The 27,030-nt window shown below is 39.0% G+C and overlaps 2 protein-coding genes across 5 annotated transcripts in view; both read left to right on the top strand.

Annotated features, from left to right (window-relative positions):
• ptpn4a (protein tyrosine phosphatase non-receptor type 4a) overlaps positions 1-5,291 on the top strand; it is a 76,555-nt gene extending 71,264 nt beyond the window's left edge. Inside the window, exons 25-27 of the mRNA XM_023287193.3 lie at positions 606-754; positions 920-1,055; positions 1,162-5,291. Of these exons, the coding sequence (XP_023142961.1) occupies positions 606-754; positions 920-1,055; positions 1,162-1,560 (684 nt within the window). The 3' untranslated portion in view covers positions 1,561-5,291. The remainder of the gene's footprint in view (positions 1-605; positions 755-919; positions 1,056-1,161) is intronic.
• Positions 5,292-8,283: 2,992 nt separating this feature from the next.
• Positions 8,284-27,030, top strand: part of epb41l5 (erythrocyte membrane protein band 4.1 like 5) — a 38,838-nt gene continuing 20,091 nt past the window's right edge. For all 4 annotated transcript variants that reach the window (XM_023287197.3, XM_055015243.1, XM_055015242.1 and 1 more), the window contains exons 1-14: positions 8,284-8,477; positions 9,656-9,867; positions 16,587-16,691; positions 17,545-17,587; positions 17,748-17,826; positions 18,172-18,216; positions 19,080-19,132; positions 21,468-21,588; positions 21,869-21,956; positions 22,085-22,173; positions 22,345-22,414; positions 24,759-24,928; positions 25,975-26,081; positions 26,577-26,595. In XM_023287197.3, coding sequence (XP_023142965.2) covers positions 9,688-9,867; positions 16,587-16,691; positions 17,545-17,587; positions 17,748-17,826; positions 18,172-18,216; positions 19,080-19,132; positions 21,468-21,588; positions 21,869-21,956; positions 22,085-22,173; positions 22,345-22,414; positions 24,759-24,928; positions 25,975-26,081; positions 26,577-26,595 — 1,169 coding nt within the window. In that variant the 5' untranslated portion in view covers positions 8,284-8,477; positions 9,656-9,687. The remainder of the gene's footprint in view (positions 8,478-9,655; positions 9,868-16,586; positions 16,692-17,544; positions 17,588-17,747; positions 17,827-18,171; positions 18,217-19,079; positions 19,133-21,467; positions 21,589-21,868; positions 21,957-22,084; positions 22,174-22,344; positions 22,415-24,758; positions 24,929-25,974; positions 26,082-26,576; positions 26,596-27,030) is intronic.

The raw sequence follows: 27,030 nt of genomic DNA, 5'->3' as shown, positions 1-27,030 counted from the left end.
GTTTAAATCTTACTGATTCTTAGTATGTAATCACTGAACGCACATTACCGTGCTATAGTATCGTGTATGTTTTTTGTTGTCCATGTCTCCCTCGTGAATTAACAAAAGAGAAAGAATGGCTTGTGTTTATTTATGGTATATTTACAGCAAAATAAAAAAGCCGTTTTGTAGTGAATCTATTGGAAATATTTTCAACAGTATCTCGTTTAATGAAATAGGAAACCGCAGTATGAATTACAAAGTGGTGCAGCAGAGTGAAAAGAATAAAACCAGTGTTGATTATTCACACTACCTGTTTCATAACATGTTTAAAGGCCATAATTACACAAACAAGGCTCTGTGCAGTTTTCCCTTGAGGACACGGCGCTCAATGAAACATGCTTCGAGGTCTCCCACATAAAATACTAATAATAACCTGTTTTAGGTTGAACATGAGCGATATCTGAGAAGAATTCATCACCTTGTAAGCTTGGGTCATGATTGTGGTGAATGCCCTCAGTTTTTTCCTATGCCTTATACAATAAAGAAGGCTTTCTGAAAGGCAGTACATGCAGATATACAAAGCTATTTGCTTCTTTCATTTCCTTTTCTCTGTGTTTGTTCAGAGTGAGCAGCAGAGGGAGCTTACTCAGATTCAGTACCTGGCTTGGCCTGACCACGGCGTTCCTGATGACTCCACTGATTTTCTGGATTTTGTGGCTCTGGTACGGACCAAACGGGCTGGACAGGACCATCCAATGGTGGTACACTGCAGGTACAGTAACCTGTGAATGCAAACAGTATCAACAGTGTTGTGTTTTGTTTTTTTACCTTGATTGACTGACAATCTATAGCATCTGTAATTCTTACTCACCATGTCTATGTTGCGTTCAGTTTCTAACTTGAACATCCATTGCTGTCCTTTGCTGCTTTTTTCTAGTGCGGGAATTGGTCGGACAGGGGTTCTGATCACCATGGAGACGGCATTGTGTCTAATGGAGTGCGGTCAGCCAGTATATCCTCTAGATATTGTCAGGACCATGAGAGATCAGAGGGCCATGATGATACAAACACCTGTATGTAGATGCATCAATTTGTCTGTCCAGCTGCTCTCAGCCACTTCAAACCAACACTAAAATCTCTCTCCTTTTTTTTTTTTTTTTTTTTTAAAAATTCAATCAGAGCCAGTACCGCTTTGTGTGTGAGGCTATCCTGAAAGTCTACGAGGAAGGTCTGGTCAAACCACTGAAGACAGTCGTCTACCAGCAGAGAGAAAAGGCGAACGACGAGATGGAGGAGGAGAAGAAAGAGCAGCAGAAAGCGGGAGAAGAGAGAGAGGAGTCAGCAGCGACAGAGGAAGGGGAGGCGGCTGTGGTGGAGCTGCTGGAAGGAGAACTGGATGAAGAGGACGATGATGATGAGGAAGTGGAGGTGCTGGATGTGGGAGAAGTGACGGAGGAGGGGGAGGAAGAGGAAGAAGAGGAGGAGGAAGTGGAGGAGCCGAGTGTCGCGAGCGCCACCAGCGTTACAAGCGAGACCAGCGTGAACCCTGACCCTGACCCTGGCCCTGCTAACCCGTGACCTTTGACCTCTGGGCAGGTCTTCGTGGATTACCAGGAGGAGGCCAGGTGGCCAGAGGAGAGAACAAAAGCACTGTTGCACTTTATGCTGACAAAAATGGAAAAAAAGACAAATACAAACAAACGTGAAAATCATGGACAAGATCAAATAAAAACAGAAATCCAGCTGTGTTGAATAGGTACCAGTAGGGGATATTGTATGATCAGGGTATAGAAAAAAAGTATACAAAGAGTAAAAAGTTACAAGTACGAGAGAATAAAATGAGGATGGGGAATCGCTGTAGTGCCATAAGTACGAAGGGGAAGGGCTGCCCCCGTGGATGGAAAGCTCTCTGCCCCTCTTTTTTTACCCAAAGGGTCGCCCTGTCCCCTTCTGAGTGAGTCTGCCAGACAGACCTGCCTTTTTTTTAGTGTCCTTTTAGCTGATAAAGAGATATACCTTATCTTTTGTTCCTCAGAAAGAGTATTTATTGTGTTTTAGTTTGTGTCAAACCCTGTCCACTGAACAAAAAAAGTTGTATGTTTTGTTTGTATGAGTCTAGAGCTTCATGCTTTCCTGATTAAATCCTAGGTAGTAAAGTAGTGTGATTCCTCTTCTTCTAACTACTTCTTTATTTCTTTTGCTTTTTGTGGGGGAAAAAAACAGTGATTTAATTTATTGTACTTGGTTTTTTTTATCTTTCTCAGCTTTCTTGTCTAAGTTTCTGACAGCACAGACTGACAGATGGACAGCTGAAAGCACTTTGTGTCTCACCTCTTGTTCAATGCTGTGGCAAGTCAGATACTTTATCCTGCTTTGTGCTGTGTATTTGAGCTTACAGACACACAACACAAGTGGCCGTCGTTTGGTGTGGTGATCAACATAACTGGTTTACAATCCTCAGGGCCAGTGTTTACCGGGGACCTCTCCCACTTTTGTTCCTAGTCACAGCGATTAGTTCAGATAAGTCGTCCTCACAGTGTGTACTGCTCAACAACATGTATATTTCAATACAAGAGAATGAAACGGTGTCATAACGAGAGGCCCCAGTAGACACACAGCCTCACTGAGTTACAATCTAAACAAGGCTGAGGTCAGTTCATTTCTTTTTTTCAAATTCATCGCAGTGACTTTAAACCTGCCGATGTGTCCTTGAGCCAGACACTGACAGCAAAGTTTCCATTTTATCTAAAGACCTACAGCTTCCCTCTGAACACAACGAGCAAATGTTGATCCACTTTATGCAACCCAAATATTTCTTGCTTTCTTTGCACGGGTCATTATGATGGAAAAAAACAAGTAGAGGTCAGACACCTACATCATTATTTCTGAAGTGGTTGAAAGGCTGCTAGGAGTTTTATGCAATCAGTATTTCGTTTTTGCCCCAAACTTTGACAGAATAGTTGCTTACTGCATTGACAGTGAACTGATCTCAACCTTAGTGTGAATGAACTTTACTAGCTCCCTCCATTGATCTCACCACTTTTTTTTGTTTAACATGCAGTGGGTCCAAACTTTTGCAACCTGGAAACAGAAGCAAACCTACTTACATTAAGTTGAGACTGACGGATCATGTGACAAAACTGGACTTTTTGTTTTACTCAATGGCCTACAGTGGGATTGAGAGGTCACTGGAGCGGAGCTTAAAATCTACCATTGCTGTGTAATTTGATCTAAATCTGTCTGCCGGAGAACAGTTCAAAGAAGCAGCACAAACAGAACCTTCAATCGATAGTTTTATTTTCTTCATTGATCTTTCCCAATGATTCTTCATCATTTTTAAGGCATGTGCTGTTTTTAAGTCATGATGATGTGTTAATGAGTGAAAAGAGACTAAATGATGATGCATTTTTAGCTCACAAGACCCAATATCAAGTTGGTTGTTGAATCTTTTATTTTTGGTTTTGCTCAAGTACAGGTTAAGCTGTCATTGTGTTTCTCATATGGAAGTGTGGTATATGGAGCAGGCCTCTTCTTAATTTGAGGTATTTTTCTTCTCGGCTGCTGCAGTACCTGCTGTCATTGGCTCCTACAATGGATTCTGCTGGACAAACCCTACTGCTGTGTGTGTGTGTGTGTGTGTGTGACAGAGTGCGTGTGCGTACTCCCTCTCTCTTCCTCTGCCATTTCTAACATGTAGTTTGTTAGCTGTCTGGTCTAAGCCTGCTTATCTGTTAACTGGAATGAAAGGTTGTGCCATAAAGCCACAAACCTAATCTAACATGATCTCAAGTTTTTGAAGAAAAAAAACACAGAGCCTTCTTGAAAAGTTTTAAATCCAGGTTGAATCTTTGCCTGTGAAACAATTCACACCGTGCTCATACCTCCCTTTCAAGCAGCTGAATCATACTTTTGCCACATGTAGAGGTGGGATCAAGAAGAGCCTAGAATCTGCTTTCCTCCTTTTCTTTTCTTAATCTCTCCTGTACTGCATCCCTCTCCCAAAATCGGCCTAACATCCTTCAGTTGTTTCTGCAGAGCCCACGCAACATCCACAGTCCATTCTTCTCATTGTTTTTCCCCCGATGCCTCTCTTTTGGATCATTATACATAGATCCCACTCTCTCTGCATGGCCTCGAGGCAAATGACACATCTGAGCGGAATACCGTGGGTACAGTAGCACAGTATCGAACAGCTTGTTTCCTACAGAAAGACAAACCGAGGCTCGTCAGTGAATGGCTGACTGAATATCCGGTTTTAACTTTTTCTGTTATTGACAAATACATTGCAGGCCCAACATGTATGAGCTCAAAAATCAAACAAAAAGAAGGGATAAAAAAAAAAAAAAAAAACACTGGCTTTTGTATTTGGCAGCCGGGCCAGGCAAATCGAAATAAATTAACGGACAACATTTTCGGACGAAGTTGCATCAATCACAAGTTCAAAAAACCTTGAGAATTTCTAACAAGAAATGTAACCCTTCGCCCCCTTTGCGGTGAAAAGTTAAGAATTGATCATTCAGGGCTGCCAGAGTTTCCATCTGCACAAAACATCCAGCAACGAGCTGTCTGTGTTCAAAGTGTTTTGTTGTTGACACATAATTGGTACTGTCTGTGCGTTTAGGGTACTGATCTGAAGTAGTTTGGAGGGGATGAGACGTGGGAAGGGCTCGGGTTAGCTGTATTTTTGTAAAGATGATGACAGTTCTAGTTGGATAGGGGAGGAGCAGCACTTTGTAGAAGGCTGAGTGGCAGGTAGTGCTACTGGAAAAAAAAAGTTAGAGACATAAAGCATTGTTAAAATGAGTTGTTCTTTTTTTTTTAATTTATCATTTTTATTTTGTTTGAAAATAAGACACCTGTAGGGAACAAGAAAAAGAACTCCTAACTACACAGTGCCACTTGTTAATTTTGTGTAAATAATACTAGACCGTGTAAATACAATGTTGTATATGAAAAAAAATCTTTAAAATAAAAGGGAAAATCCTTTGTGAGCAGAAAGATTTTGTTTTTATTTTCTGTTTTTCCCTTTGGATGATTCAAATGTGACACAAATGGTGTGTATTTTAAGACTGCTATTTCGGAAAAAAATTTTGTTTTATTTGAATCTATAACAGCGAGTGTATATATAATGAACCGCAAAATAATGACAAATGTTTTACCGTATTATACCCTTGGTTAACTCCTACCTGTGTCATAAAAACCTTTGTCCTCAGTTGCTTGTTTCTTTCTGGTATCATGGTTTTACGGTGCTTTGGACATGTCTATAAGCTTGATTATGAACAATTAAAGCTTGTCTGTCAAAGCATGGAGACGTGGCTTCAGATCACCTTGCTTTTCCACACTGTAAAAGTGAGGTTGGGCAACGTTAGAGAGAGAGAGAGCAGTGAGCAGATGAAAAAGATGGCACCAGTGCTGAAGACTTCAATGAGAATTTTTTAGATTTTACCACAGAGTGAAGCCTATAGCAGGCTAGAAAGAAAATAGCGCTAGCAAGAAGGCCATCAAAAAAAAAGAAGAACTAATAAACTGTAAGGAAAATGTATAAGTAGGTTTTTTAGTGAAACACTGCGGTACAAACAGATCCCTCACTGTTGTCCTAAACCAGGGTTTCTGCAGGGCATTAAAAAACATTAGTAGTCATTACGTTGATTTTGCGAATATTAAAGCCTTAAATGGCATTAAAAAGCATTAAATTTGATTCTCAGTAGCATTATAAATTCTTTCTGCAGTTTTCAAGAAACTTTTGACAATAATAATATATAATTATATACTGCGATTCGTCAGATGTGCATCTGCATAAACATGCCGAAGCATTGCGCTAATTGTTCTAGCCGGTTGGGTACGATTGCTAAAAACTGCATGTTTTTAACCCTTGTGTCATCCTGCGGGTCAAAATTGACCCGTTTTAAAGTTTGAAAATGTGGAAAAAAATATATTTTCACCCTGAAACTTCTGATGTCCACATTTTCAACATTTTTGGGAAGTTTTTGAACATTTTTTGGTGGTGATATTCTAAAAAAAAATCAGCGAAATTCACTGGATTTTGGTTGATTTTTTGTGAATGTTCTTAAAGAAAATATTAAAAGTTTTACTGATGTATATGTAATCACTTTACATATTTTAAGCTTTTTTTGGAAGATTTTTACTCATTTTTAAAAAATACAAGAATTTTCTTGCCAAATTTGGGGGATTTTTTTTAAATAAAACTTTTATGGGAAACTTTTATGGAATTATTGGAATTTTCTTCCTGAAGGTTTTGCTAATTTTCAAAAATTTGGGGAATTTTTTTTTTGCTGAATTTTTGGATTTTTTTCAGACATGAAAACAATATTTTTTAGTGCCCATAAATGAGGACAACAGGAGGATTAAAGTGGCCGGCAGGCTGGACGAGGTGGATGAGAGCTGGGAAACGGGGAAACACAAATTCCTGCAAAAATGGCCAGAAAAAGTGGATTTCAGAGAATGACTACAGCCCATGAGCGGTCAGGGGTGGTTTCCGAATTCAGAAATAGTGAAATGTAGGGACAGTTTTCATCTAAAAATCATCTTTTACAAAAAAACAAACCCGTGTAATTTGTTGTGTTCACTGTCGTGGCATTAAAATTTTTACAGTATAGCATTAAAATGGCATTAAAAAGCATTAAATTTGACTGGCTGATCTCTGCAGAAACCCTGTAAACATTAAAGATTAATAAAGTCAGAGGATTTGATGAAAAAAGGAGACTTTAGATCTCACCTCATTTTTTATTCCATAGTACTGAGCAAAATGCCACAATGGGAGCTGATACTGTGCATTAACCCCAAAATATACTACTATATGTGCTATCATAGCAAAGACTAAATACACAGTTTAACACGAGTATAAACACAATAGACACAAAAACTGCGCTAGTGTTACATCTCAGATCTTCTGTATTGATAGTTGCCATACATTCTGAAATATGCCAGTGCTCACTTTAAGCCCTGCAACAATTCAAAGAGGGATACTTTAATCTATCAGTGTACAGATACAACCAGAATATATATCAGCAAATGGTAGGCGTGCTGCATTAGGATGAGCTTACCAGTACCTTGTGGCAGAGCACAGGCTGTTTGTATGCAGCATATCTAGAAACTGCTGAGGGCAAAAGGACAAACATACTGTATCTGCCATTATATTGTCCACATACAGCAAAATGTCCTTCGGCAGGAGATTTATTTTCCTGCACTCTGGCGAATTTCTATGCACCAATTTGTGCACCTTCTACATGGTTGAATTGACTATTTATGTAAAGGAAGATGCAAAAACAGCCAGCAGGTGACAAATCAGCACACAAAAGACCAAATTGCTCAGGCATTCTGTCGTGCTTTTAAATATTTATTCTCTCTTTTAGATCAGATGCTCTCATATGTTCTTATCCCTGCACATATGGGCATTGTTTGCTTTTCCGTCCCCTTTTGTTTGGGTTAAGTAACCAGTTTAACTTGATTTTAATGGATATATAATTATATATACTGAGGGGGACATATACTGTGTCCTCCAAAGAAATCTCCACCAATGTCCACATCTATACATATAAAAATACTGCTTGCTGAACATATAGGAAATTTGGCATCGATGCATGGCAAGGCTTTCAACTAGCACAGATTGGAAGAGTGAAAAAATCAAAAGATGTGTAAATTTTCATGAGATAAAATCGACTTAATTGCAGTAAGAATAATGTTACATATTTAATAATTAGCATGAATTATTAGGGTGAGAAGTCAGGAGATTTAGTGCCTTTCCTAAAATATTTCAAATGGTAGTTTACAAGATTAGGAACTCTTTAAAAAAAAAAAAAACACTGCTTCTGTACCACAGACAGTCTATGTTCTGAACACACAAAATGCTGCCCTTCAAAATAAGTCACATTTAGAAACCAGCGTTTCTTAGACCAACCAGACGGGGCCGCTGTTGTCAAATGGAGATGTGCTGCAGAATACGGTTAAAATCAGAAAATGAATGAGAAATTCAGTGCTTCAACCCTGTAGCTTTTAAATAGCAAGAGAACTATTTCATGAAGTGTTTATGCATTTAATTTGAATCGTGTATACCAGCTTAGAAGCGATTTTCTCTGGTTTCGTTTTAATAAATGACAATACAACCGAAATTATTACAAATAAACTACCAAAGCATATATAATTAAGTGTTGGTTGTTCGGTTAGGAAAAGAAAATAACCTAAATGTAGCTGTACTGGTATCTGCTGAAAACAGGCTTGTCTCTTTAAAAATGCTAATCAAGTTTTTGTCGGGATTTGTTGTGACGCCACATCCTGAGCAGAGCCTGCCTCCTACTTTTTGTTGGGACCAGGGAGAGAAAAATACCCTACAGAGGCAGCGAGCTGGAATAAAAACAAGAAAAAAAACTAAATAAAAGAAACAAGTTACAAACTGTGGAAATGTACGAGGCTCCTGTTTAGTCGTCTACAATGCAAGCGGACGTGCTTTCACCGTGAATTCCTACGAGGAGGTTTTTGTAAGTAGCCCATCATCCAGACGGAGCCACAAGTGGCTGCGGAGCAAGTGTATGTTGGAGCTGAACGAGGTGTTTGTTTTGCTGCACGGGACACACTCGCACGGCCGGAGTCATGATTATGTGAGGCGTTCGTTTCTAGCGGTTAGCTCGCAGAGTTGAAACAAGCGCACACTTGTTGCCGTTCCCACACCAGGTACTTCAGGCCCTAACAGAGTTATCAGTAAAGCTAAGCTTAAATTGTCTATTTTTTTTAAAAAAAGACTATTGCACATGGAGTTGAGTCACATATTATCGAGTATGTTTCAGAATTTGTGAGAGGTTTTAGTCGCCTGGAGAGAACAGGCCATCTTTATTTGCTGACCTGAAACCGCAAATAGTAGGTTTACACATCTTCGAGGTCGAGCATCGCTAGCTTACTTTATCAGGTGAATTTAGCTAGCTGGCAAACAACTATCTTACGTGTTACTTAACGGTATTTCGCTTTATGTATTTGTCGAGTAACGTTGCACAGAAAAGTATTGTTTTAAACTACAAGCCAGCTCTGATATAGAAGCTACCTCTGTGTAACACTGACAATTCAATATATTGGTCTATTACCATTAACTATTACTGTTAATCAAGATAACCGTGAGATGACAGCAAACGGTTTCTGGGACTCATAATTAAATTCACTTCATAATAGTTACTATTTCTTCCTCTCTCAGCTTAGTTAACATCACATTATACAAAGTGATATCAGATGTAAACAGATACTTGCCGGCCTATTAGGTAGCCCATTGTGATACCTCTTTAGGCCGCAAAACATTAGATAGTGACTATCTATCTATCTGTCTATCTGTCTATCTATCTATCTATCTATCTATCTATCTATCTGTCTATCTGTCTATCTATCTATCTATCTATCTATCTATCTATCTATCTATCTATCTATGATAACATAAGTCAGAATGGCACACCTGTCAGTTTTCAGGTTCACCTTTTCCCACTTAATTTCAGGTATTCATGTTGGATAATTAACTACCTGCTAATTGACGTTGCAAAGTTGTGCACAAAACAATGTAATACAGCATGTTCTCACACATAAACACTTAGTATTTGTTTCTGTGATACTAGTATTTGACAGTTCGACCATAACTTCTTCTCTTCTCTCTTTTAATCTCTACTCTGTTTCTCTCCAGGTACAATCCTGTTTCCCTCCCTCTCCCCCATCATGCTGAGTTTCCTGCGCAGGACGTTGGGGCGACGCTCCATCCGGAAACATGCAGAGAAAGCCCGGTTACGAGAGGCCCAACGAGCCACGACGCACATCCCTGCTGCTGGGGAGGCGAAATCTATCATCACCTGCCGTGTGTCCTTACTGGACGGGACAGATGTCAGCGTTGACCTGCCGGTAAAGACGTTTGCAAATATTTGAAGCTTATTTTCCTCATTAATTCTTAAGACTACTAGGTAGTGATGCTTGTGTGTGTGCTTAGAGGACATGTACAGAAAAATAGATCACTCTTAAAGCAAAACTGGCATGGTTTTTGGATGGGTATGCAAGCTTGTATAGTATGTTCTGTGATGCATTCTCTTTGTCTTTGCTTGTCGTTGCATACTGTTCTGCTGTTGTAATACAATGTGAGAAATTGCTGTCAAATAGGCGTTCTACATTACTGAAAGTAGTGGTGTGGCAATATGACAGTTGGAAAGCAAAATTAGTGTTCTAGTGACCACTGTGTGCCTATGTCAGTGGAGCAGTCCTGTTAAGCCTATGAAGTGTGTGTATGTGGTGCTTGTGCTGATCACCTGTAATTCCATGATCCTCTCTGCAGAACACACTTAATCACATGACAGCAACACATGACATGTTTGGCTCATCACCAAGTGAACACAGAGCAGAACTTCACTCCTCCCACTGCTACCTTCTTCTGTTTTTCCCTCACTATTTTTCTCCTTTTTCATGCATCTTATCTGTAGAAATTTCTCATTTTACATTATTTGTTTCTCTTGATCAACTTCTAGCCTTGACTGGGGAACAATATGATGTAGTGTTGTAGTTGTACAACAATACAGTGACTGAATTTTTTTAATCGAAAGCATTAATGTGAATCTTTCTCCCTCATTTAATCTTTATTTTCCCATGGCTCACAGATTTTGCTACTTCACGCTTCTGTAGGCATTCCATGCATTTAAACTGTCGGACTTCAGTGAGGCCAGTCTGGTATTAACCTTATCCTGAAATCAATCTGTCTAACATAAATTACAAAGAAGGTGTGATAAGGAGAAAATCTTGTCTCATTATTGCCATATCTTTTTCCCCTACATAAAGTCTTCCCTTTCATTCACTCTTTATATAATCAGTCTCAACTAAAAGTGAAAGATCATTGCCTATGACCACCCAGCATTACAGAATTCCTTCCCAGCCTGCTTGGCAGGAATGCATTTTATTCAGCATGTCTCACAAGTGATGTCACACAACTTTGAGCCTGTCTACTCGAAGTGTAAGACCTGCCAAATCCGTAACATGTAATCCTTCCTATCAGCTCAGTATTGTGTGCATAGAGAGGGTGCACTGTATTCTTATTCTGACTTTCTTCTAGTGGAATGTTATCTGCTTGGACTGTTTCTCTTTCATACTCTCTCCGTCTGACTCGTACTCTCTTCTTCACAGTCTTGCAAACTGGATAGTTCCCGAGGCTTTTTCACCAGTGTTTGTTGTGATTTTTCTTATTACCCATTTTGTTGATGGAGTTAATTGATTTTGCTCTAGGCTAAGTTTACTTCATACCTTATAACTCTCAGGCATTTGATGTTTGCCTGAAGAAATCTTTGAAATTCAAATGGATTTCTACTTATTTCAACAGGGCCATGGCTTGTTGCTGGGTTTTAAAAAGAACTTCTTTTTGATTTTCCCCTCCCCCAGTTGGACGTGTAGATAGCTTTTGCAAACTCTTCTGTCTTATCATGCAACCCTCTCTAAGTGGTAGCGCAGCAACAAAAACACACCATTTTCAAGCTTTGCTCAGTCCTGTAGTCATGTTTTCAGTGCTGATGCCATCAGTAGTATTTCCACAAAACCAGGGAAGAACTGTGAACATTTTTAGTTACAGATGATGGATGATTATAAAAAACAAACAAAAAAAAGCGTTTAAAAAGATATTGTCCATGCGTTTCTAAAACAATTTTTTAAAAAAATTTTGGTGTCATCCTGTACTTACTGACCTTTTTTTCTAAATACTTTGAAAGTAGGCAGTCTTGGGAGTTTTTTTTCTGGCTGAAAAGAGTTTCTCCTTGAAACTTAAATAAATGGAAGTAGAAATTTCTCCTCTCTGTTTTGCCAGTGTTCATGCCCTTCATTATATTAAAGCTTGCATAATAAAGAGCAGTGTCTGTTGACAGATACTGTGGTGCCTACTGAAACTGGAGGGCCTCCCTTTGATAAACTCATAACAAGCAATGTCCCACCGGTGGGTCGGTCATTACAAACCTAAGCTCTGCATCCAAGCTGTGTTCATTTCCTCACTGTATTCATATCTGTTTATACAGGAGGTGTTAAAATAAGATGTTAACAGCCTTGTGCTCAGTGTTTTTGCTTCCCTCGGGGAGGTCCTCCCATATTGCCAGAAGCAGTACAATAAAATACCAGTACATGCAATACAAGTGCAATAACAGAGGCATATTTTTAAAATGTAGGTATGTGCATTTTCTGTCTGTCATTCTTGTAGAATATGTACATGTGTTAGGTTAAAAAAATTTGGTGTATTTGAGGAAATCCAGATAAAAGTGTGTTTTACCCTTTGTAGCAGTATCCTACTGGGAAATGTTAGCTAGAGCGATGGCATTGTGTCTAGCTAAGAGAGCTGAGTAAAGAAAACTTTTGTTTCTTCACTCTTGGGAGCCTTGATAGTGTCAGTGGTTGTTGGTTTTCTTTGTTTTGTTATTCTGTTTGAACTGTTCCTACTATTATGCTAACGCAGGGAACTGAACTTCTATTAGAGGAACACTATGAATATGCACAAACATTCTGATGGTACAGAACAAAATTCAGCCTGTTTACAGAGAAACATTTCACCTTGCAGCTTCAAGCTTTCTATGTTTCATACAAAACTATCATCTGGTTAAATAGTCTTTGAGAAAAAGTTAAAGTTAACTTATTGGATTATGACTTATGTTACACAGTTAATGATTTGGTTCCATAATACCAGGAGCCAGATGCATAAAACCGTGTGTGGGTTCAAGTCTAAAACTGTGTGTACACAAAAAGACTGTAAAATGAATACATGCTCTTTTCGCCTGATTTATAAAACTGCACATATACCTGGATCTGCTCTATAGATCTCAATAATTGTGCAGCCGTGGTTTTGAGACTCATTTTAATTCCTACAGTTAGCCATAAATACAGAAGGATATAAAAACACCCACAAACATAATTTTGCCATTGAGATTTGTACCCTCTCCACCACTCATTTGAATTTTTTTCATCTTTGCAAAAATACGTTGAAAAGTGCCTGATATGCCATAGTTCTTGTTGTATGTACAATGAATGCACCTAAATGGAGCATGCTATAAATAAGAGAGGACTCTGAGCTGGCTATGTTCAAGTATGAAATCAATAAAATAAAAGATTCATTAAGAAAAGTGCATATTTATAATTAACTCTAATTAACCTTTAAAGCCAGCAGTGCAATTTCATCTTTAAAAATTGCACAAGCTAACACTGCCTTTCTCTCTTTTTGCAAGTCTCCAGGAACAGCGATGGGCTGTGCAGCGATTTTCTTTGTAGTGACCAAACTGCATAAATACACCTTCTGCAATTTTCACTTGATACACACTGACCCAAAAAGCATTTCCCCTTCATATAATCATTGGATAAAGAGCAGTTGCAAAATAATCAGTACATTTTTCTGAGCTTACAGACCATGCAAAATGACTATTTTTTTCAATGGTATTTATTTTTGTTATCTAAATTTGATCTGTTTTATCTGGTAACTCTTGAGATGTCTAGAAGAACTGTATAACGATTTAATTTAATCCCATTAGTATGTGTAGGGAGGCAAATCAGCTGGCTCAGGCAGGGGGAATGTCAGTTGCAGATGCTCTGGATGCACTCAAAAGAAAGCGACGCTAATGGGCCTATACATTAGTAAAACGTGTGAAACATCCCTTAACCTCATAACATAGCTGTTACGTCCTTCTACAGTGCCTGCATATATGTAGACCTTCGTACCAGTGGTATTCAAAACATTGTATACATGATCAGTAAATCATTTGTATTTCTTATTAAAAAAAAAAATACTTTAAAATTAGGCTACATCACAGTTGAGAATAACTATAAAAGAAACTGGCAAAAATAGGCAACACTTTACCAAATGAATGTCTTTCATATTGTAGCATTTCTTTTCATTATTTCACTCACAGCTGGCTCTAAAAAAGCAGTTTGTATGCTTTAAGTGTGCACACATCCTCAATGCACATTATTCTTTGATAAATAGCAGTTTATGTGTGGAAAATGGTGCATCTGGCCCCAAGTGCCAGCTAAATAGTTGTCAGCGGAGCTCAGGCTGGCAGAAATTTAGGGGAACCCCCTTCTCAACGGTACGGTTTGTTTATTCTTTTTAAATGTTCAAGTGGTTGTAAATACACAGTCACAATCTGAAAGTGAATAGAACTCAGGACTTTTAGTGCTTTTTCCAGCTCTGTGTGCATACGGGTGTGTGTTTGTGTGTGTCCCTACTAGTATGTAAGGCCACCCAAAGTTGTTGCCAAGGGATACCTCTGTTTGGCAGAATCCATGTCCACACAGCCTTATGATTCACATTCCTTACTTTAAATGTATTTACTTCCCTGTCTTTTTTAACCCCCTAGAGACACACACACACTCACTCACAACATACAGCCACTCACCCTGTCACCTCCATTGACCTGCTTCCTAGATTTGTAGCCCAAAGAAAACTTAGCACATGGATGCTTTACTGATTTTACATTAAATGAGTCAAGAGTAGAGTCAAGTAAACAATAGCATCCACCAAACTGCACCATTTTGTTGTGTTCTTTCTGCCTGTCCAAGTCATTGTGTTGGTGTCCTTTTTGAACGGATGCATTCCTGGTTGATTTAATGGACTTGATAAGTTGCAGCTCATGAGATCATTGGTTACATACTTAGGTTGTGACTTGAATAATGTGACAGAATGTCTCAGAGGCAGGACTGTGTGCTCAGAGGCAGACAGAAAGTCTGCAAACAGCTGAACAATACTGCAAGGACCATGACAAGGCCTTGGGTGCAGCACACACGCACACACACACACACACACACACACACACACACACACACACACACAGATAGAGACAATGCGTCCTTTGTACTCGCTCTCCCTGGGTACTGTAGGGGAGTGGTATGCCTTGTCAGCTATGCCAGTTAGCATGGGGCCAGCCTCCCTCAGCTGCCCAGGAACTCTCTTGGGGTGTGTGTGAGAAAGAGAGAGAGAGTGTGTGTGTCTATAAGGGCACCCACTCATTCATAGTTTTCCTTTCTTAACCACCTCCCTTATTTCTGTGTCTGATATTCTGTATGTAGTCGTTGCTCAAACAGAGTAATTTCAGTTGCAATATTTACATTTACAATAAATATGTTTTAAGTATTATTTTAAGGTTACGTTGTTCATTCCAAAAAAGAGCCGTAAAAGGAACTTGTAAGCTCTTGCGAGTGATTATAATGTTAGTTGTTGCAGTGGTTGGGCCCAACCACAGGCCTACAAAAATTACCTTCCTCTGTTGCATTAATGTTGCTCTTATCATTATCAGACTCGACCTCTAGCCAGACAGTCACTTGACTGGCATGACTAGATAGGCTTGCAAAATTTACTGTTTGCAACTATAGTTGCTGTGAGAAAAAGGATGGAAAAAGTAAAAAGTCAGCCATATCAATGTTTGTGCAAAAGTAAATAGCGATAAAGAAATTATTAATCAAAAGCAAAAGCCAAGATGAAAAGAGAAGATACAGCTGCAGACTGATCTTAGATGGCATCTTTCCTGCATAGTGAAGGGTCTTCAGAGCCAGATGATCACATGATGTATTCAGCCACCCCACTTCTTCAGCCCCTGGGTGTGTGGGGCACTTACACCCACGTTACCATAGCAATGCTGTCACTGTGCCTCTTGGTAGAGTTTGGAAGTTGAGTGTGTGTGTATGTGAAAGTATGAGTGCACGTATGAGAGAGATTTCCCAGTTCCAGGCAGAACACAGGCACTAACTGGTACAGCCTTGTCTGACAGGGCAACACCTATGCAGATTCTGAGAACGTGATGTTCATATTTTCGCATCCCCTCTCTATTTAAGTTCCTTAAAAACACAGTATGGATACTATGTAATACTTAAAGAAATCATCAGTCAAAATGATATTTTGGAGAGATGTAAAAATACATAAAAAGAGGCTGAAACATTTATTAAGACCAAAGATGAAAGTGATCTTTTCATTTAATGAACTTCTTAAATTAATCAGATGTATGGAGTTTTCATTCGTTTCCTCTAATGTTCTTAATTTTAGACATGCAGTGACTGGGACATCAATTGATAAGTCGAATAACAGAAAATTAATTTGCAACTTTTTTGATAATGGAATAATTATTTTAGCCATTTTATTGACAAACTCTGAAGCAAATATCAGTATTTGAAGGTTCTAGCTTGTGATATGTGTGAGCTTGTGATCCTGTTTCTTTGTCACCCATGACATTAAATTAAATATGTTTTGGATTTTTGTTGTTTGGACAACTCAAGACATTTGAAGTTGTTATGAAAAATGCTAATAGTTTTTTTTCACAATTTTTAAGCGTTTTGTGGACACAACCACTCCATGCATTAACCATCCAGAATTATCAGAAGCAGTTGCAGTTTCCTATATTATTATGCGATAGCAGTTTGCTGAGGACTCTACTGATATACTCACCATTCTGAGATTGTTTTGAGGGTGAATGCCTATCACCATCGGTATCATATTCATACTCATTCATAATTTTATTCTTTTCAATACAATTAATTTACAGCAGATGCTTGCTTCACGACTGTATGTGAGGCAATTTGCCACTTAGATACCCAAGTCATTTGTTTCTTATGTGTGTTTCTCTGATCAGAAAAAAGCCAAAGGTGAGGAACTGTTTGAGCAGATCATGTACCATCTGGACATTGTAGAGAAAGACTACTTCGGACTGCGCTTCATGGATTCGGCACAAGTGCCGGTAAGAATGTAGATGAACTTTACACTATTGTTAATCTAAACTCTTGATCTTTTGTTTCATGCCATACTATAGGTTGAACAGTTTTGAAAAATAATATATTATGACTGGTGGTTTCTCCAATTACAAAACATCAGTCCAATATTATTTAAAATATCTACTCTGTAATGTGATTATTTTAGGGTTTGGCAAGTGTTTTTGTCATTTTTTTTAGCCAGTCTTTCAATTTCACTCCATATCACTTCACCTGTTTGTAGGAAGGCTTGGCATATGGACTTTCCCTTTCAGTGAATGAACTAAAAGGATTGGTTATGGGACCTTTGTCAGCACTGGGAGTCAGGCTGTCCTTTTACACAAGCTGTTTTCAGTCATTGGTCTGACACTGACCCTGTTCCTTCACAGTGACACTGTGAAGGCCGTGGGAGGAGGTAGGACTGGTGGGAGGAAAGATGAAGCAGAAGGGAGGGAAACAGAAGAAGTGTATTGAAGCTGAGAAAGACTGAGAGAGGGAGGGCTGTAATGAGGAATGTGGGGGAGAGGAGACAGGAGAGTGCCGTGAGTTCCTGTGTTATCTCTCTCTCTCTCTCTTACTCTCTCTGACTTACGCATGGACACACAAAACCACCTCCTCTTCTTGACATTGTTCATGCCTCATAGAGCCTGAACTTCCAAGAACAATTACCGCACAGAGCAGAACACTGACTCTACAAGATTTGAGCTTTTCATTAACTTAGATTTAGTTTTTGTGGATCCATTCTGCATGTATGTTTCATGTTTGTGTGTTCGCTAAAGGCAGGTATAGAAAAAACACACGGCCAAATGTATTGTTTTAATTGTCATTACCTTCTTGTTTCAGCATTGGCTTGATGTTACAAAAAGTATCAAAAAGCAAGTAAAAAGTAAGTATTACAGAGGCCCTACCTCTACCCATTTCTTTATCCGTCACCGGGGTTGCATAAATATTTTCTGTATATTAAACTATCCTTCATAACGACCCTGATTTAAGTACTGGCTAGCATTATTACATTTATTCAGCTGTTGTTTCAATCTGTCTTTTAGTTGGCCCACCATACTGCCTTCACATGAGAGTCAAGTTCTACTCCTCAGAACCGAACAACCTGCACGAGGAGCTCACAAGGTGAGTCAAGACACACACAGGTGAACTCTACAGGTCGCTTTCTAAAGCTCACATTTTAAACGCCATGTGAAAATAATGCATAGATTGCTGTCATACGATGACAAACACTCATTGCCGTTACTGTACGAGAACCAGTCGTGCTTACTGTTGCACACAGTCACCTCCTATTCAGAATCAGGAGAAACTCTGTTGAAGCATTTCAGTTTTAGGCATTATTTCAAAAACAGACAATGCTTTTTGCTTCTCTATTTCTTGCTATCAGATTGGCATAAATGGCTGGATCTTTATCACATTCCATAAAAGTTTTACTAACAATTGTCTAGTAATTGTGTTTTTTTTTTCCAGATACCTGTTTGTGCTACAGTTAAAGCATGACATCCTCAGTGGCAAGTATGTAATTTCCTTGCATTGTAACTCCGTTGTCTCCTTCCTTCATTAAGTGCTGTATACAGAAAAAAGCCAGACAGACAGATATAGTTAACTTAACCGTCACATATAAAGAACTGGTGTTGGCTTCTCAGTTACATAATTTGTCATTTACCAGTTGAGGTGCTGTTAGTAAGCAATTGTAAGTGCCATTAAGACAAGCAAACTTAATTAACACTACTAGAAAGCCCCTGGAATTGTTCTCCCTTAATATTATACAGAAACTGTATTTTTTCCACTCTGAAACAACCTAAGGGCCCTAAATGTGTCATTGTGTAGTTCAGACTTTCTGCTACCATGTGTGTTCAACATCTTGTAAGTGGGTATGTTGTCCGATTATTTCGAGGTGAAAGTAAGATGAGTTGAAAAAAACCCACAATTAAATATTTCAAATCTGTATTCTTCTGACACTTCAACAACCATTGTTGTCAGTTACTGCTTTTGATCCAATTAAGTAGCCCTATGTGTAACGTTTTAATCGAGCAAGAAGACACATTACTTTTATTACTTGTTAATCCCTTTAAACATGAATTCATCAGCTGTGTTTGGTGTTATGGCCATGTTAGTTTAAGAGCCTTACAGGATTTCATGTTGGTCAGTGGAACAGAATTGCATTACTCATTAAATGGAATGTGATTGTGCTTTATGTATTGGTTTTCTACTGCGCAGGATATTACTATTATTTTAATTGTTGGACTGAATACATGCAGGAAGTGGCAGACACGATTAGGCCTCAGTGAAAGTCACAGGGAACTTTGTTAGCCTGTGGCAGTGTTTTGGGTTTATTAATTTTGCTGTCACTGACTCTTGCATTTCTGTATCTGTAGGCTAGAATGTCCATTTGACACAGCGGTGGAGTTGGCTGCCTTCTCGCTACAGGGTAAGCACAGCAGGTATCCGGGATTCTCTTGAGCTTTGTTTTTATGCATCCATGCGAGCACCAGCTGTGGCCGGAGGCATCATGCTTTTGGGTTGTCCTTGTGTCCCATTCTTGTGAATACGATATTTCAGGGACGCCTTGAGGCAGTTTTTAAAAATGTGGCACAAACGTTCACCTGGACTCAAGGATGAACTGATTCAGAATTTGCTCACGAAACACGTTTTTGGCCAGACCTCAACAATTCTCTTAATTATTACAAAATTTCACCCACATGTATAACATGATAAAAAGATAAAGTGATGACATTTTATATCTAAAGGGTTAAAGGTCAGCTTTAATGTGACATTAAAATGTTCTGCAAAAGCATTTTTCTGGGCATCATTTAACACGATGACTCAAGAACAGAAGGGGAGATCATGACCCTATTTCACACTTGGTCGGATACTGAATCGGTGACACTAATTTTGAGTGCCCTCCTTGAAACTGTGGCGATTGTATAAATCTTCTGCACTGCTGAGTTGAAGATGTCACAATAACGCATCAGTATTTTAGAAGTTGTAGCTTCTTTACACTGACATCCATGTTTGAACTATTGTCTATTGAAAAGGATTATTACTAAAACTTTGTGTTCTGTCAAAATTAGCTTTATAGGAAAAGCATGTGAACATTTACATGGAGTTTAACTCTGTTTTTGGCCTCTCTAAATGAATTTACACACTTTAGAGTATCAGCTACATATGTGAGTCTGGACAGAGAAAGTGTCAAAGAAAACTTTACTGACAAAGGTACACAGTCGCTCAAATTCTAATTAGTAATCGGAATCAACTCTGTAATCAATGTTAGTCCAATGTAGGCATAACGTTGTACATGTCTTTGCTGCATAAACCCCAGATTTACATCTGTTCCCTTGTGCCCAACTAGCAGTGCTGCTAAGCCCAACACTTCCTTTTAGCTGATGATCTCAGTTGAGTTGTGTCTCAACAAGGTGCTCTCCTGACAGAGCCATGTACTGACAATTATGGTTGCATTTGTTGATCCTTGTGTCAATGTTTCTCAAGGGTATTCTTTGAACTTTTCCAACCAGCCATGGCTGTCTTTGTAAATCACCGTCTTCTTTGAGTAGCACTCCCAGCAACATTGCTGCCATGGTTGCTGAGGCACGTAGACTCTTCTAGTACAATACAATTGCAAATCAAGGATTGTTGTAGCTTTGGACCATGACAGAAACAGTGTGGTTGCTGATGCATGTGACAGAGATGTGAGTTTGCCTCGTTTGCTAAAAAGCAAGCAAGAAATTATTTTAAATTCTTTCATGACATTTCTGCAATTACTATGCTTCTGATCTTCAAGTGTTTTCTTCCTTGTCTAGTTGTAGTGTGTGTCACATGTCTATGTAACAGCACTGCCTGGCGTCTATTTCAGCTGATGCTCACATACCTACATACCACAGGTTTATTAAAGAGTATTCGTGGAGCAGAAATGGATTTGCCTTTCTGTTCCAGAAGCAGTAACCCCATATCTTCACATGCTCATACATTCACAACCATTTTAACTGTCTTTAATTGTCAAAAATGCTGCATTTACCTGCAAGAGCAATTTGAGCAATTTCAAAGGTTCTTCAGAGGAACAAACATTGAGTAACTAGAGACATTAATGAAATAGGATTGCGTGCGCAAACCCTTGGATGCACACACACACACAGTCACTGTGGGGTAAATGCCAGCTCATTAGTGCTCTATCCTCTTCGGAGGCCCCCTAATCCAGCACCCTTTCTGTTTTCTCTTTTTCCCTCAGTTGAGCTTTCTCCCTTTATCTTCCCCTTTTTTTCTGAATTATATTGTTGGTCCACTGACATCTATCGTACAGTGAGCGGATGAAATGATATTTTCTCTCCTCTGTGTCCTGAGGCTTTGCTCACAGCTGGACTAAATAAACAGTGAAGAGCTTCCAGCAAACCTTAGTTTCTCCTGTCTACCCAACCGCTGTAAAATGTAATCAGAGTCAAGACTTCTCAGTTTCTATCCAGTTTCTCTATACCACAGTGCCTAGCATTTCTTTTTCTTGCTTTACCCACACTGTTCATGTTCTTATCTTGTGTACATTTGGGTTTTTATCTGTCTGAACCAATTTTCATGTCACTATTTTACACCTGGTGAAATCCGTGACCTCTTGTTCAGCCAGAGATTAGATGCTCGTCTGTCTCTCATTTGATGCTACAGAAGGTTTTGTGTGATGTGAGAGAGACTTTATTCATTATTTTGCCAATTATTTATTATCTACTACTACAGTACTGGCAATTGTGAATCCAGAAGCATGTTTGTCTGTGTGTTTTCAGCTGAACTAGGAGACTGTGACCCATTAGAACACAATCTGGACCTGGTGTCAGAATTTCGCTTCATACCCAACCAGACAGAGGATGTGGAACTGGCCATATATAACACATGGAAGGAGTGCAGGTAAGCCTTTCACTGTGACTAAACTAATGTACAAACAAGTAGTTAGTTAAACTTTTAATGAGAAGGATTTCATTCATAAAGTGACTACGCTACCACAAATAACAAGTATCTTAGGACTGAATGTGCTTCTTTCTGTAGTCTCATGTTGTACTTGTTTGTGATTGGAGTGTTACAGTTGGCAAAAACACTGTATTAATATACGTTCCAGGCTTTTCCCATGCTTTTTGATGTATGCTTTCCTCATTTGTGTTCCCTCTCAATTTTCCCTCACCATTTTCAGAGGTCAGACGCCAGCCCAAGCTGAGATTAACTACCTGAATAAAGCCAAGTGGTTGGAAATGTATGGGGTTGACATGCATATGGTCAAGGTAACTAACACAGTCTTTCTCACCAGCTTGTACTGTATAGTTTGAGTCTACTTGTTTCACCTATGTGGAGCTGCACATCAATAGTATATGTCAGTGTAGATTCTCAGTCATCCATTTCTGCCCTGCAGGCAAGAGATGGTAATGAGTACAGTCTGGGTTTGACACCTACTGGAGTCCTGGTGTTTGAAGGAGAAACCAAGATTGGGCTATTTTTCTGGTATGTTTGATTATGACTTAATAAAACTAAATATTTCATTCATTGCTTCATTAAAATGCTTTTTTTTTTTTTTTTTTTTTTTTTTTTTTTTACTATAATCATTTCTTTGTGCGTGTGTTTGTTTGTATGTCTTGGCTGTGCTCTGTGTCTGTGTTGTTGTTTTCGTTGTAGGCCCAAGATTACTCGTCTGGATTTTAGGAAGAGCAAACTGACGCTCGTGGTGGTGGAGGATGACGAACAGGTAAACATGAGCACACACACATACACACACGGTAGACTCTTGGCAGCCAGTGGAATGTTGAAAATGCAGTATTCGGTCTCCCTTAGTAGTCCCTCTTGATAACAACATCTTGTCTTTCCCTACATACAGTACTAGATAATTATAATGAATGTACTTGCAACACTTTGTTCCATTTGCAGTCAGGGTCATAAAATTACTGCTGCACAATCTGTTACCAGTTCATTGAACTTAAATATGGTTTGTATGATAAACATTACTGTTTGTCTCTTGGTGTAAGATACACATCCATGGCAAAAAAGCGTGCATGGAAAGTTGTCAAGCCACTCTCAAAATGCTGTTAACTTCTCAGCTCTGTATGAGGTGTAAAATAGGTAAATAGCTATATAGCTAACTGTATCTTGTTTGTAAATTGCTGGCTTATTACAGCTTATAAAATGAACAGACTTCATCTAATCTGTCCTTTTCTGTAAACAAACACAAAACAAATTCACACTATTAGATAAATCTTAACATTTTTGCATTGTTTCATGAAAAAAAAAACTTTAATGCAGACATTTGCTGACAGAACAAAATCAAAATTATATACAGACTACAGTTGACCATGCAAGTTATTTTTTAATCGCTTTAAAGAAAATATGCAAACCTATGGAGCTTGCTTTGTTTGTTTCTTAAAATAACTATTCCTTCAAAATCCTTTGTTTTAAGAAGTGCCTGAACCCTAGAAAGGGTTAGTTCCAAATCCAAATGAAATAAGTTTTGCTATTGTAATACTAAGAGGCTTGTATGTATGAGAGAGAAGGAGAGTCTGTTTATGTCCATCCCAGGGGTCTTTGAGGGAGGTTAATAAAGAAGCCTGCCCCCTCTGGTATTTCTGGTATGCAACATTCTCGTACACACAGACAAACACACACACACACACACACACACACACACACACACACACACACACACACACACACACACACACACACACACACACACACACACATAGAGTTCTCGATTCCTCTGTCTGAACAGATGGATGCTGTATACTGTATGGTAGTCTTTTATTTACAAAGCAATTTAATGTAAGCACTTAAATTCTATAGCAAGATGATTGTCTGTCACATGAGGATCAGGAGCCTCAGAGGTTAAACCCGATAAGCAGAACTTGGCTGTGAAACTTGTCCAACTGTCCAACTGCCATTAGCAGTTGTTCCACATATTTTGAGAGTAAATTCAGTGTGCTCTCTGTGACAGTGGGAAGAGGAAGAGAATACTTTGATTCGTTAATTAAGGCCAAAGCACTAACAGTGCATAGGACCCTATTGGAATGCAAGAATTATTTTTCACCCAAAAGAATCACTTTTTTGAGAGCCTAAACATGCTCAAAAACTCACGAAACTTTGCACACAGTTCAGAACTGGTGAAGAATTAGATATTTTATGGGACTTGCACGTGTGTGTGGAAAAATACCTCCCTAGCGCCCCCTGCAATATTTGTAACATCTACTATGGGGCAGGATGTTACACGAATGAATTTGGTTGGCATATGTAGCACATCAGGGCGCACAGAAAAATCAGTGGCACCCATACCCTAAACCCAAAAGGAGGTCCACCATTTTGCATTAACTGTGAGATTTTTTTGTTATTTTTGCTCATTTTCAGGAGCTAGATCCTCATAGGGGGTAACTCCAAGAGATCTCAAATTTAGCCACTATATGCAACAGACCTTAAATTCTCTTGAATAAATTGGAAGTTGTACGTGAGAAATCCAGTGCTTTGTGCAAATGGTACTCTGTGCAGATCCTGGTTTGTGGGTTTTATTTGTGTAAAGGCCTGTGGGATTTTGTGGAGGTGTTTTTTGTTATTTTGTCCATGTGAGTCTGATTTATGTGTCTTGGTACGTGTGTGGAGTACAGGAAGCACTCCTGAAAACAAACGACAAGGTAGAAACAAAGCAAAGTATGACTGTGACACTGGCTCCAGTACAAGTTTTGGAACTGGTTGCGGTGCCAAGCAGGCTATTATCTAGACCTCCAGGAAATATCAGATGTCTGAGCCATTCATTCTTCACATATCAGTCACCTGCTATGAGGTTTTTCTTTTCACACAGTACTAACAGTGATGTTTCACTATTCAACTGATCAACTTGCACACAGTAGTGTTTAACACTGCTCATAAACATAACTAGTTTGTTTACAAGAAACCTTTAAGTGTCCCTTTAACCTTCCAGAAGTCACTGCTAGGTTTCCAAGTTCTATTCCATCCAGAGAAACTCACATAGGATGTTCCTAAGTTACTGCACTGAGAACCTGTTCTCTTCTCTGTATTACCCAAATCTAACCCATAATAATCCTCCTCAGGGTAAAGAGCAGGAGCACACCTTTGTCTTCAGGATGGACCACCCCAAGGCCTGTAAGCATCTGTGGAAGTGTGCCGTGGAACATCACGCTTTCTTCAGGCTGAGGGGGCCAGTACAGAAGAACTCTGCTCGCTCTGGATTTATACGCATGGGATCACGCTTCAGATATAGGTAACAGATGTTCAGACAGGTCAGAATTTAAAGGATGATTTTAACGTGTTGTGTTTTTGTCTGCTCTGGGCTCAGGGATAGTACACAAGTACTGCAATATCCAGTTCTATCAAATATGTTGGGCTTAAAAGTTCTCTGGCAACAAAACCGACAGAAACCGTAACAACACAGGTTTTTGTTAGGATTGACAATTAAATAATAATGCTTAGCCTAAAAAAATATATTGACCTCCACGTAGTTCTTTATGTTTTATTGTGAAATAAAATAATCAACGTAAAAAATGTGCCCTTTGTAAAAACAAGTTCCACCATTGTGCAGATACGTTGTGACAAGCAATTCTAGTAGTTGTTTATCTGGAACTTCCAGCTGCTGGTTGATTTATCTGTGCAGTAAAACGTCACTTTCTGTTGAGCTGTATCAGAAAAGGCATTGTTAACAGGAGCACTCTGTCTCAACTGTGTTCTAGCCTGAACATCCTGAGCTGTAGTGACTTGTAGCTGCAGGAGATGTTGGTGTGAGAGATCCATGGTGTTGGGCTTGTTAAAGTAGCCTTTGGGGGATGGGAGACTGCTGATGAGCACAGTGCTACAAATTTAGGGAGCCATGTGTTCGTTTCTGTGCTGTTGGGTTTTTGTATACCAACAAGATAATCCTAGTTTGATGTACAATACTGCATCATTGTGGACATACAAAAAGCCCCGTATGTGTACACACAGATACTTGCCGTGGTTGTAGACAGGCACTCTTGATGTCAACATACTGCAGTAGGCAGCTAGTGCCCCTCTGTGTGTTTAAACATTACCCAGTTGGATAAGCACTGGTGGTAATGTTGATTTAACACAGGGGTTGCAGGGGTTTGTTGTTAATAGAAGGTTATCGCCTGGATGGATCTAGAGTTGAACAGGGGTCATTGCTGTGCCTGTTGCTTTTGTGACAAGAAGATTCACCCAAAAATAATGAAGGAAAATTCTTCTATATTCAATAGTTTTGTTGGGATCAAATAATCTTGGCAAGTGTTAAAGAAATTTTTGTGTTTCTACAACTAGTGGAAAGACGGAGTACCAGACAACCAAGGCCAACAAAGCAAGACGGTCAGCGTCCTTTGAGAGGAGACCCAGCCGACGGTACTCCAGAAGAACCATGCAGAACAGAGGTAAGGACCACAATCACACAGCCACACATCTGCACAGTACAGAGGAATGTACAGCCTCTACACACTCAGTGGACACTTTATTAGCTGCACTTTGTTAGTACTGGATTCAACCCACTTTTACGTTAAGACTTGCAAGCTAATGGTGACATTTTTTCCAGATTTTGATCCGTATTGACATTTAAGCATCACAGAGTTACTGCTTATTTGTGAGCAGCACCTTGATGATGCAAATCTCCTCTTTCACCTTATTCCAAAGGTGCTCTACTAGATTGAGATCTGTTGACTGTGTCTATAGAGATGACAGTTGAGAGTAAAAATGTCAATTCTGTCCATTTAAAATGCAACACAACATAATAAAGTGTGCAAAAGGGGAAGAGATTTGAATCCACTGTACATAATACCAACATATATACATCTATGCATGCTTTGAAAAATGTTCAAGTTCATATTTAAATATATATCTGTATATAATGCTTAGTCTTTGTGTTTTTACAGGACCATTCAACCCCCAGGAGTGAGTACATTGATGCTGAAATAATGTGATTGTGCCATTGCCTGTTTAAGTGACTTCATTTATCCTCCTCTTGTTATTCAGCTTTAATTGTAGGGTAGCTATGTCCACATTGGTTAATTTGTTTAGAAATTGCATCTCAATTATGGATTGTCATACAACAGTTTCCAGGACACACTGCTATGACACTTCTGTATAATATTAGTTTGTTAACATTTAATATGTTGTTTTGCTGAAGTGCTATAACTCTCACATTATATTCAGTTTGATCATAAGGCTTGGCTACAATCTTGACACAGAGCCTTTTGTTACAGGAATGTGTGTGTGGGCTAAGACATGATGTCAGTATAAGCTTTAAGCCGTCATGATAACTGCTGAGTCAAAGAATGATAAATGGGACTTTTCGTCAGACCTGATTGAACAGACCGAGACCGTGAG

This window comes from Amphiprion ocellaris, chromosome 11 (genome assembly GCF_022539595.1).
Source record: "Amphiprion ocellaris isolate individual 3 ecotype Okinawa chromosome 11, ASM2253959v1, whole genome shotgun sequence".
In the NCBI taxonomy this organism is placed as follows: Eukaryota; Metazoa; Chordata; class Actinopteri; family Pomacentridae; genus Amphiprion; species Amphiprion ocellaris.
This window is presented reverse-complemented; position numbering and strand designations above follow the sequence as displayed.